The 12,544-nt window shown below is 39.5% G+C and overlaps 1 protein-coding gene across 1 annotated transcript in view; it reads left to right on the forward strand.

The window, feature by feature from the left end:
• The window catches only part of LOC105935652 (polycystic kidney disease protein 1-like 2), a gene marked incomplete at its 3' end in the record, with an annotated part of 43,538 nt that overhangs the window by 4,340 nt on the left and 26,654 nt on the right, over positions 1 to 12,544 (forward strand). The window contains 4 exon segments of the mRNA XM_036133606.1: positions 1,178 to 1,319; positions 3,593 to 3,822; positions 3,989 to 4,179; positions 8,238 to 8,454. Coding sequence (XP_035989499.1) covers positions 1,178 to 1,319; positions 3,593 to 3,822; positions 3,989 to 4,179; positions 8,238 to 8,454 — 780 coding nt within the window.

The raw sequence follows: 12,544 nt of genomic DNA on the forward strand, positions 1-12,544 counted from the left end.
GTCTATCGGTTGTCCCATGTGCCAGTTATTCTGACGTGCTCACGTAACACCAGTGTCCGTGCTCGTTCCTTCTTAGTTTCCGCTTGCTGGCTGCGCATGTGCACTTCCAGTGTTTATGTATCCAGTTAGCTTAGCGGTTAGCTTCGGAGTTAGCTGTTCATTGTAGCTCTACGGCTCACACCATATACTTTGAACCTGGCTGAGAAGCAAACCATGTACAAGTTTATGAGAAGAAGAGGAAGACCTCAGTAGAAAGAAATAAGACCAGAGTGGATTTGGGATTTTTTTTTCACATCCTCCTGAGGAGCGAAAGCACAAGTAAGACGGTCTTGTGCATGCGCAGTTATTCAAAAAGTGACTTGGGGAAATGTCTGGAAAAATCACTGCCTCTACCTTTAAATGTATTTCAAGGTCTAGAAATAAAAAAACAATTGCTGAAATAGAGAAAACCATATTTTCATTAATTTAATTTCATTCATTTTCAGAGCCAGTCTAAGCTACCAGCAAACTTTGCAACTTTTCAGGCCCCCAACTGGCTTGGTCTAGATTAAAATCAAACATTGGATCCCAAATGAAATTCTGCTATGGACTTTTCATAAAACCTTTGGCCAACTGTGGTTATATGTTTAAAAAGTGCAACAAAACAAAATGAGACAAGAATGCAGAAAATTGGGGGAACTGTTTAATAAGATTAGAATCCTGCCACTGCTTTCAGATGCTTAACTCTTGCTGTCGGCTACAATGACCTTTTTTTTTTTAATGGAGTAAGCATATTTAAAAAAAAAAAAAAAAAGCATTTTACTAACATGCTGCACAGCTTCAGTATGTACTTCAGACTGCCGGTGTTGCATCACTTTTTATTCTTTTAAACTGAACTTTGAGAAATTTTCTTCAAAGTGCTAAAATACATTTTGTTGTGTCATTCCAAAGTGGAGCTTTTGCACAGCATACAGTCATGGTAATTCTTAGCAACATTGTTTTTTTTTATTGTAAAAAATCTGAAGGGAAACATGCCTAATTGTTTGTTTTATTTTTTTATATACAAACAGCTCTCAAATAATTGTCAAATGTTAAGCTTTGTTTTAGAAAAATCAAAGACACATAGGGCTATTAAATATTTGTGTATATTTATACCCCTTTCTGCTAATCTGCACATCTGCTTTGTCTAAACCATCAGTGCTCACACTGTCAGTGCCAATCGTGGCTGCTGTTTATGATGACATCGTCATTGAAAGCAAATGGCATAGACAATCATCATGGGGAAACTGTGTATTAAAGACTGGAGATGGCCATATTTTTCATCTGCGCGATCTGAATGGGTGAGTGCCAGTGTTAATGGTATGTTATACATAACTGATTATATGGGATCTAAATAAATAATAAAACATAAAACAAATTAAAATGAGTACAAATGTTCAGTGTTAATGGGGTTTTGCTGCATGTATGGGCGAGACTGTTTGGTAACAAGTCCCCACTTGTCGGCTTTATTCAAAATCATCTGCCCCCAAAATCTCAGTGTTCCAATTTGTTTCCAGTCACCAATCTGTAGATTTACAACACGGCTGGGGACAAGTTCCTTTACATCAGTGTATCTTGTTTTTCTTGTGAATCGCACTCTCAAAGTACAGAAACAAGAGATTCTCTACTCTCAAGACTTGCCAGAGCTTTATATAAATACATGTATCTGTTGTTCTGTCTGTTTCAGTTGAGCCCTAAAAATCTGTGCTTTGATCAAAATGTCCGAGTCCACATAGTACTGTGCAAAAGATTTAAAGAGAGTGCTTGTAACTTGAACAAAAAAAAATTAACAAAAAAAATCTTGTTAATTTTACCTGGCCAATGAACAGTAAATTAGGATGTTTAATGAGTTTCTCACTTATCTGCATATTTATTCTGTTCATTTGATCATTTGTTTAGTCTTTGTTGCTAACCATTTTCAGTGGACAGGTTAATCATGACAGGTGTTAGCTGTCACAAAAACACAGTTTTTCTCTACAGTTTTTGCATTATGTATGTAAAATACCAAATAACACAGTTTGTTATGTTATATATGTAGCAGTAAGAAGATTTCCAAAGATCTACTAGGCCAAAACGTGGTATATACAGCAATAGATAAAAGGTCTGTAAATTAATTTAGCAATTTGGTTAGAAAGTTTTCAGGCAAAACCTCACTGTGCTTCTTTTACATGCAATACGTGAGTAAAGGGAGTTTCATGACTGGCAATTAATTCAGTGGAAAACATTTTACACGATTTGAAACTTTCATAACACCTAAAGAATTGTAGCGGATGTTACTGTTGCAGTTTAGGAAGGGTAATAGACCAATAATCAGTCATATGTCAACCATGAGCCTCTATAAATGTAAATTTTTAGACCATCTGTTGGACAGCTACAGCTTGGGGCCTATCTCCAGCGGTCATTGGGCAAGAGGCGGGGTTCACCCTGGACAGATCAGCAGTCCATTACAAAGCAAGGCATAGACACACAGGACAGACCACCATGCACTTACAGAGTCATACTTGAGGGCGATTTAGAGAGGGGCCAAATAACCAAAGGGTCTTTAGTTTAATTGCGAGTGATACCGGGAGAAAACTCACACATTCATGGAGAGAAAATACTAAATCCATGCATAAGGACTGCAGGCCAGGATTCAAACCCAGGACCTTCTTGCTGTTAGGCCACAATATTACCGGCCATGCAACCAAATAATTAAAAGTTCTATATAACCAATTTATAAATTGACAAATTTCTTTTCTGAATTTAACATTTTCATCGTCACACTTTCAAAGACCAAGTTTAACATGGATGTGTCATAAACATCTGTCTTGTTCACTTCAAAAGAACTCATATCATCTGGATGGAGAGGGTATTCCCTAGCACTGGTTTACACTTTATTTGGCAGATTCTGATCACCGAGTGTAATTTATGAAATCCACGATCACATGTGGATTTCTTCAAGGCTCTATTCTCTGGTAAATTTTTTTAAAAATCTTCATAAACCCAGTAGCTCAGATTATGCAACCATGTAAAACCCTCATGTCATTAGTGGCCTCTTAACGCAGTTTTCCTTAGCTCTGGAAACAACTTCCTGAAAACCAAAGGTGTGCAGATACTGTTGGCTCTTTCTTGAACAGAACATCAAAGATTAATTAAGCAATTCATGTCTATTAGCTCTTAGTTTTTGTTCAGTTTAACACTTCTTACTTATTGTGAGATATATTGTTGCAATTGTTATTTTTTTTTATTTTTTAAATGTTAAATACTTTGCTTCGTTTCTTTTCCTTTTGTTTTCCCAAAAGCACTTTGAATTACCATGTATATGTTTGGTGTTTCACAAATAGATTTATCTGCTTTGGTACAAAAAACGAGGACCGATATTATATCAGCTTTAGTTCACTCATCTTATCCATACAAAGCAGAATATAAATAGCTTTTTTAATTAATACAAATGGAAAAGCATCTTTAAAACTGTGATTTGCATCTTTACTACTTTTTTTGCCATATTATTTGAATTCAGGTTGTCACCCCAAACCTAAAAGCCCAAACTAAAGTCTATCCTTTCTTCTGCCTGTGAATATGTGAATTTTCTCAGGTTGAAGAGCAGTGTCATGCATAAATACACTCGTCCAAGTACATTTGTTGTGGCGCTTGAATGCACCAACAGTGAAAGACACATTACAGCCCAGGAGATAATTACAATTGAAGAGCCTGTTGCAGAGATTGGTGCCATCAGATGCTTTGCTGGAAATTCGTCTTTTTATGAAACCGACTGCAGAGCCCTGTATGGAGGAGCATTTAGAATTCAAATAGGAGTAAAATCAGGTAGGAAAAAAGGTGAACGTATTATAAAATATGTCATCTTTTTCAATTTGAGGTTGCCACCTGAAAAGATGTGGTTCAGATGTTTTTGTTTGGGCCATTATGTTTCTCCCAATGTATGTTTTACTTTAAACTGCTATTCAAATTAATATATTTTTCCCATTTTCAGGAACAAATGTGGCCTACAGAATACAAATGAACGATACACTGCTAGCTGCCTTACATGTGTTGCAGGGAAATGTTCCCCAGAACATCACATTGAGCCCAAAAGCAGTGAAGGAGCTTGGCCCCGGCTGCCACAAGTTGACTCTTTATGCATCGAACTTGGTAACTTTTCCAGAGGTTTCTTCAAACCTTGAGGTAAATCAGTGATAAATGAGTACACATGCTTGTATTGTTCTTTGGTCTAGAAAATTAAAACGACCTGTCAGAAGTTTTTCATCATTCCGAAAAATAACATTCTGAATTTGTGATTACAGACCTAAGTGAAGCATTAGGAGTTTAATTTAACCGTTAATTAATATAATATGTTCTTTATTGATCCCCATGGGGAAAATCCAGGCATTAAAACGGCATAAACACCAGGAAATTACAGATAAGGTTGCAAAATAGCATAAATAAGCTGCTACAATAGCTTAAATTGTCTGCTTTGATTATTGACTCAAATGAGCCTGTTGATGACAAATTTGCAAACACACCAGGGTCCATAACCTCCCACAAATTTCATCAGAGTTTGAGTTTTCTTTAATAATACCCCATCGTTATAATTTCTATACTTACATCCTGTGGCCCCTTTTCATCTCAACAGTAACCCTTTAACTATTCAGATACTTTTACATGATGAAAAACATTAATGTAAACAGATGCTGAAAGATTTCTTGGCACTATTGACAAAGATGTGAAATAAGCCTTTTATTGTGGCACAAATTTCAACCAGTGTTGTTTTTGGCATCCATTTTAGTTTTGGTCGTTGGCTCACTCTGAATACCCTCAATAATAGCTCATGGTTCCTACTCCTAGCTCCTGTTATGTAACCTTTCACGCAGTCAGCAGTCCAAAGCTCCTTTCCTCCCCTCTGTCGTGGGGAGGAAAGGAGCTTTGGACTGCTGTGGGGATTTTGGACAGGATTATGGGATATCTTGAGGTCCTTAGTATTGGTAAGGGACATTTCGAGGTTCCTAGGCCAAACCAGCCACAAGAGCAAGCACACAGGCTCCTTTTCCTACCTCCTTCTTTAGTGACTGCCCTATTTGGACAGCACTTATCATGGCAACCGCTGACGCACTTCCGCTTTGACTAAGGACTTCTTACCCAGTAAGGGAATTTGGATGGACTTAGTTTTAGTTTTTTTTTTTTTTTTTTTTTTTTATTTGGGGGGGGGGGGGGGAGGATTGTATTTCTGTATGCAAAGTACACCATCTGTAAAGGTCTGTAGGTATATAGAAAACAATCAAATGTACACACATACATACATACAGCTGATAACGGCTATTGTTAGTTTATGTTGTTGAGGAAGCTTATGACTTCATTGATGCACAGTTAAGAGCATTAGTGACCTTTCTATGTTGCTATGAAACATCGTTTGATGTCTGAAAAATTTACAGGGTTTCGGACCCTCCTCGAACATATTTTTCCAGACCCAATGATATGGGGCCGAGCCCAAGACTGAGGCATGACATTGTGAGATTGGGAAAAACCGCCTCAATGCTGGTATCAAGACCTCCAACTCTGTTTAACACACACATCTTATTACCAGAAAATAGTGCTTCTATTTCTAGGTACATCTGTAGCTTTCCACAAAGTACCGTCTTTTCTGATTATAAGGCACACCGTGAATTTACGTGTCTATGTGTGTCTTTGTCCACATACAAGACACCCTGGATTATAAGGCGAATTACATATTCTATTAAGTGTGTAATATCACCCTGCGGTAGGATGACCAGATTCCCCCGATTTCCTGGTAAAGACCCTGTTTTGGATGACTTGTCCCTGGCAAAAAAATGTCCCGCAACGTGTCCGGTGTGTTTCCTCCTTAGGACCGCTCTCTCCTGAGAGGGAGATATATCCGTCTCTGTCAGGAGGAAAGAGTAGTTGGGTGATACTGCCCTGTTTCTAGCATAAGGCCAAAATAAACTTTCACATTGAACTAAATGACTAGGTTTATTGTTGCTAACATGTACTCCGGAAATGGGCTGCCTTACATAAATGCACTTCTAGTTTAGACATTACAGTCAGGCAGTCTTGTAGACAGCTCAGGGCTTCAATCAGCTAGTGACACAATGTACAGTAATGCTCTGAATGTCCATTGAGCAAACCGGCTTTGTGTCTTACCAAAGTCGTAATTACACATTTTAACAAGTTTCTGAGTGCATTGCACCACATTCTTCTACAATAATAACACAGAACCTTCAACGACATAATGTCTGGGATTTTATACTCATTACTATTAGAGTTCTACTATAAGTGATGGTGAAGCGTCATCATTATTAAATCTGGCCTCCACCTTATTAGAACAGCACTGCTCATCATAATAATCATCTTTATTGTCATTACATACAACATACAGTCCAATGAAATTTGTTCTGTGCATTTAAACCATCACCCTTGGGGAGCAGTGGATTGCCACTCTGCGGCGCCTGGGGAGCAATCTGGGGTTAAGGGTCTTGCTCAGGGACCCAGAGTGGCAGTCTGCAGGAGTTGAACCCAGAAGCTCCGGGACACGCGCACAATGCTCTAACCATTAAGTGACCTCTAAGTTAGAGGTTCTAAGTCCTGCTCCTCAAGGCCTATTTTCCTGTATTTTAGGTGTTTCCCTCTTGCAACAAATCTCTCCTAACCTCTGGGACACAAGCTCAATGCTCTAACCACTTGGCCACCACTCCCACCAATAGGCTTATGTGGTTTACTGTTTGTAAAACTACCCGTGTTTTATACAATACTGCCTGAATTAAACAGCACAAATGACGAGACGAGAGGCAGTGAGCGTTGGTTTGACGCAGCCTCACTTCATAATATGAGCTTAAGTTGCAACCAGGTTGAGAAGAAGCTTCCCTCCACTCTGAGGACTTCCTGCCTGCTCACTACGCTACCCCCTTGTTGCAAACTCCACAAACATATCTATCCCAGAATCAACTGAACACACAGTAAAAATCACTTGTCAAAGTTCCCCTTCCCTTTAATGGGAGTGTTACTAAAAGTAGAAATAACACATTATCGTTATACAATAAACTAGGGAGGGGATGCAGGCAGGCACAGACTTGACCAGGTGATGCGGACAGAGACACACGTGACCAGAAGCAGCCAACATTTCCCTAGCGCAGACAGAGCGAGACACAGAATCCCCAGGAGCAACCACAACCAGGCGGTGCACACAAGCACCAGTTAAACCAACTAGTGAGGGCAGGGCAAGAACAGGTCCATGGGATCAACAGGCTGTGACAAAAATCACTGGGAAAACCACTTGAAGGCAGCGAGACAAGCTAAGACATTCTGGCAGCGAGTGGCAAGTGAGGCAGGTATAAGTAGGTGAAGTCCCAGGTGGAATGGATTGAGGATAATTAGTCTGTGGCAGGTGGAGCTGATTATGGTGAATGAGTAGTTATGTAGAATTAGCTGTGAGGATTTAGTGTGTATCTGTGTGTGAGTCTGTAAGTATGTATATAGGCCTAATTTAGTTGCCTTAAGATTTAAAGATATATAGGAAAACTAATTTCTGAATTACATCTTGGTCCAGTTGATGGCGGTAGTGCACACAGTTTGTAAACTGTCAGAAAACACTACAGTAGAAGAAGAAGTAGTAGAAGACTGGGAAGTGGTTGAGATGAGTGGGGAATAATCAGTACAAAAAACATAAACCCAAATCAGGACAGCCGCAGTGAAAGGTGTTTTATGGCACAAAAAGAATAGTTTATTCAGACTGAAAAAATTCTCAACAAAGAAGGACCCCTCCAGAGAACCTACTCAATTTTCTGTGTTTTCTACCTGGATTAATGAGTTGCATCCAACCCATCAGGACGTAAATTTTGAGGATTTCTTTATCAAATATATAGTGAATATTTTCTTAATAATTTTTAAATAGAACATAAACATACTGTATGTTTGTGTTGGAGGCAGCTAAAATGTTGCAATACAAAATTTCTGAAAATTTCTGGATTTACAACTCTTGCATTTCTCCATTACACTACACTAATTCTTTTGTTCGGTCTTGCTTTATGCTCATTAGGTTTCCCCTGCGAGCTGTAGTGTAGAGATTTATTTATAAAACTGTATTGAATACAGATTTCATTGCTGGCAAATGTGTACACTAATTTATTTGGTTGTTTATTTAAAGCCCTGAAACTGAATTGCTGAATTGTATTTTACTGTTGAGATAATGTGAACACTAAAAAATCTAATTTGTAATTCTACATATGCTTCAGGTTTGTGTTTTGGAAGAATTAGCCGGACTTCAGGCCAGCCTGCTGAAAGAGACAGATGATTGTTTTGGCTCTACATCCATTAGTCTTGGAGTTTCACTTGACCGCGGAGAACCAGTCCTGCTCCTCTTCTCACTGACTGGAGAAAATGGGACGTTTTCTGAAACCAGAGAAATGAATACAAGGAGGGAATCTTTTGTAATCAGTCACCCAATTCAAGGTATGCAAAGGGGGGGGGGGGACTTTGTGAACTTTGTATTTCAAGTTCACAAACTTGAAATACAAAGAAATTTACCGGTAATTCTTTTTGGGAATGTTTTATAGGACCTGCCCATGTGAAGATTAAAGCCTGCAATGCCTTTTCATGTCTGGAAGGGGAAGTATTCAGCTCTTGTCATGAGAACCCAGCCATAAAAGTAAACAGTCCTGATTACCATTTTTTTTTAAACCTTAACCAAAAGATGGTAATTTGCTTTCAACAGATGTTTAGGTATAAATCTTGTGTTAATTTTCAGAGAAAGAAGCATGCAAGAGTTGTAAGATCTTCTTCATTGGCCATCACTCCAAAACCTTCGCATTCAGTAAATCGGAAAGACGCAACAATTACACTTGTGGGAACACTCCCTAATACTAAACCTGTGGAGTGGAAATGCGGTAAGATTCTTGGTTTTGTGTTATTTGTTTTGAAAGGAATGTTAGGATTCAAAACACAAATAACAATTGCACAAATAACTATGAAAGTGTAAGACAATTTGGTTTTACTTTACAAGTGTTAGCGAATCATACATTTCAAATATTACATTTACAGTAAAACTGGCAGAAAAGGAAGAGAAAATGTTAGGGAACAGTTACATTTAGAGTGATGCATCCCATTACATTTTTACTCAGACTTTGCTTATTCATCACCAGAAATGGCCCACAAGACAAAATGGTCGTCAGACAGGACCTAGTGAAGCCTTTTCACTTGCAAGTCATAAAAGCAGTATTTGTTTAATTAGCAATTAGCCTCCAATTATTTTTATTTTTCCTTCTGTCACTCATGTTTAAGATCATGAAACAAATTCCTGTATCAAACTATTATTTTAGGATACTTTCAGAAGTTAACTTTGACACAGGATGTTATTTTCCCATTTATTCCCTGCCAAATAGTGTATTAAGCTTCTGAAATTAGAACTTCAATCTAATTTAAGCGTCATGTAGCACAAATCTGCCAGTTGTACGTCCATAATATGCTTGTAGTGCAAATTAACTGACTAACATGAAAAGCTACCCTAAGCGTAGGACACAAACATGCTACTTTGCAGCGCTAATATGTTGTTATGTGTCAGGTTTGTTTCCTCCTTTAGGAACAATATTTTTACAACCATAAACTCTTAAAGCTGTGTAGGTTTTGTCCATATAAGTTGTCAAACGGTATCCTTTGATCAAGTACATAATAGTTCTCGTAGATTCCACATTTTCGATATTTTGAGTTGTTTGTAGTTAAGCCCAGAAATATTTATTGTTATCTGCTTTGATTGCTGTAATGTCAATATAAATTGTTCCACTTGCGCTGGAAAAGGGTAGAGTGGCTTCTCTGGGTCGGGGAAGGTGTCCATCCCAAAGTGGAGGAGTTTAAGTATCTCAGGATCTTTTTTCTAGAATGAGGGAAACATGGAGTGAGAAATCAACAGGTGGATTGGTGCTGTGTCTGCCGTAAAGCGGATGCTGTACCGGTCTGTCGTGGTGAAGAGAGAGTTGAGTCAAAAGGTGAAGCTCTCAATTTACTGGTAGATCTACGTTCCTACCCTCATCTATGGCCATAATCTCTGGGTCATGAATGAAAGAATGAGATCATGGATACAGGTGGCAAAATTAGTTTTCTCTGCAGGGTGTCTGGGCTCTCCCTCAGATATAGAGTGAGAAGCTTGGTCACCTGGGAGGGACTCAGAGTAGAGCCGCTGCGTCCCCACATCAAGAGGAGTCAGTTGATGTGGCTCATGCCTCTGGTTAGGATGCCTTTTGGGCGCACCTGGTGAGGCACGTCCCACCGGGTGGAGACCCAGGACACGCTGGAGGGACTATGTTTCTCGGCTGGCCTGGGAACGCCTCGGATTCCTCTGGAGAAGCTGGCCCAAGTGGCTGGGGAGAGGGACTTCTGGGCCACCCTACTGAAGATGCTACCCCGGCAATCCTATTCCGTATAAGCGGAAGACTATTCCACTGATTTTTTTTTTTTTTAGGAATTTTGACATATCACTTCCAAATAAAATTAGAAATAGCTTAAAATATAAATGTGCTAAGGCTATGAATCATTTTGGGGCTTAGTCTATGTGTGTGCTAATCATGCAAGTTTCTTTACAGAAAAGGATTGTAAATGTGAGCCAAAATCCACTGGATTAACACTGACCATTCCGGGAAGCTGTCTGCCAGATCCTTTAAACTTTTATAGCTACGAGTTGAAAGCTAATGGGGAAAATACGGCATCGATATGCATCACCCTCGCACCAGCCTTAGATGCATCAAATCAAGTGAGGTACTAGAACTTGTGATAAAATCTCTGCATTGTTCCTCTCACTGTCTTCTTTATCAGCTAGTTGTCATGGTTTTTGTTGGACCCATTTGCTGGCAGCATTTATAATCACAACAGTTGTTAAAAGGTGCCATGACGTCACTGTATAAACCATGTCATGTAGTTGATATTGCTGCTTATGTAACTTCTTCAAAGAATTCCTCTAAAAAAAAATGATGCTAGTTTGTTGAGTTGTCATGCCAAATGTCCCTCCTCAGTAAAAGGGTCAGTTGAGGTAATGATATGCAGCTCTACAAAGTTGACTTCCCTCTGATTGGCTACAACCATATTTGGAAAACCAGTCAAACACCCCTCCAACCTCGCCTTTGTCAAATAAGTACATTCTAATAATAATCTTAAAGTCATGATTGGTTTGATATGTTTGACCCACATGCAGTTTAATAAAGCAGTTTAAAAGTTTAATAAAACTGCAGAAGATTTGTTCAGTGAGGTAATCAGGGGACAAAAACAGGTTCTCAATGGAACGATCACGGGAGGAGAGACTCGAGGTGATAACTCGGGTGGGAACACGAACGATCTAGAAGACAAGGGAGAGAATAATTAAATGGGTCTAGACACGGGACTAAGGCGAAAACGAGAGGTGCCATCTTACCACAAAGGCTTGGAAGCTGGACCGAGGGGGAAGCGGAGTGGACTTGGTTCCAGATGGAGTGGTGCGAACAGAAGACGGGTGGGCGTAGCCGTAGGGCAGGGTCCGAGCAGCGGGTCCAGGAGGAACCAGACTGATCAGAAGGGGTTCTTCTTCAGTCCGAGCAGGCGAGACCAGGTAATCTCGATGGGGGCAATCCAAAACCATCCAGAGGCAGGTAACCAGTGGAGCCAGACTTGAGCCGTCCAGGTCCGAAAAAGAGATTTCTCCACACAAGAAGCCACGGGACCCGAGAGCGAACCGACGACGGTTAATATTCTGACGTCCTCCTGCTGTCAGAGCGCAGCTCTTATAGTGCAGGTTAGGGCTGCTGAACACGCTGCAGGTGTGCGTGCCCCGCCCACCAGTCAGCTGCCGTCACCTGTGGAAAGAGGGGAGGGAGAGAGAGAGACAGCAGGGCCGGCAGAAAACTGCACGGCTCTGCTCGTTGAGTCCTGACAAAATAATTTTCAGTTTTGCTAAGATATCACATTTTTAGATGATTCTCTAAAAAATCTGTTGCAACGTTTTACCAGACATGTTAAAATGTCAAATTTCAGAAAGTTTAATTTGAGATCTCTAATTTTCAAATTAAAAGTCTCAAAGTTTTTCAGTTTGTATTAATATTATGCCTTACATTCATAAAAATGTTTTTTTTCATAATGAATAGTCTTTTTACCTTGTTAGTCTATCTATTTTAATCACCTCCATCATAGAAGCCATTCCCCCATTTCCCCCAACAAAAGCAGTTTAATCCCCTTTTTTGAGAGGAGCCAAATGAAATCCATCTAGCATGATTTCATGGAGGATGCAGCAGGAGAAAGTATTTTAAAATGTCTTCCTACATAAAATCCAGAGCTAATCCAAATATGTTCAGGAGCCGAGGTCTAACAATACTCATGTGTATCATACTGATTCTTTATATCACAGCTTCAGTTGCATTGAAAATTGTGACCCAGCAAGTGATTCCAAGAGCACAAAAGTTAAGGTGAAGTGCGATCCTTGTAAGGATTATATATGGTTCACTGAGGACCCAAAAGACTCCAAGGACTGGACAGTAAGTCTCTTAAGTGATGCTTGAGTTCTTTGCAAATCTGTAAGCGATATATA

This window comes from Fundulus heteroclitus, unplaced genomic scaffold (assembly GCF_011125445.2).
Source record: "Fundulus heteroclitus isolate FHET01 unplaced genomic scaffold, MU-UCD_Fhet_4.1 scaffold_648, whole genome shotgun sequence".
Lineage (NCBI taxonomy): Eukaryota > Metazoa > Chordata > Actinopteri > Cyprinodontiformes > Fundulidae > Fundulus > Fundulus heteroclitus.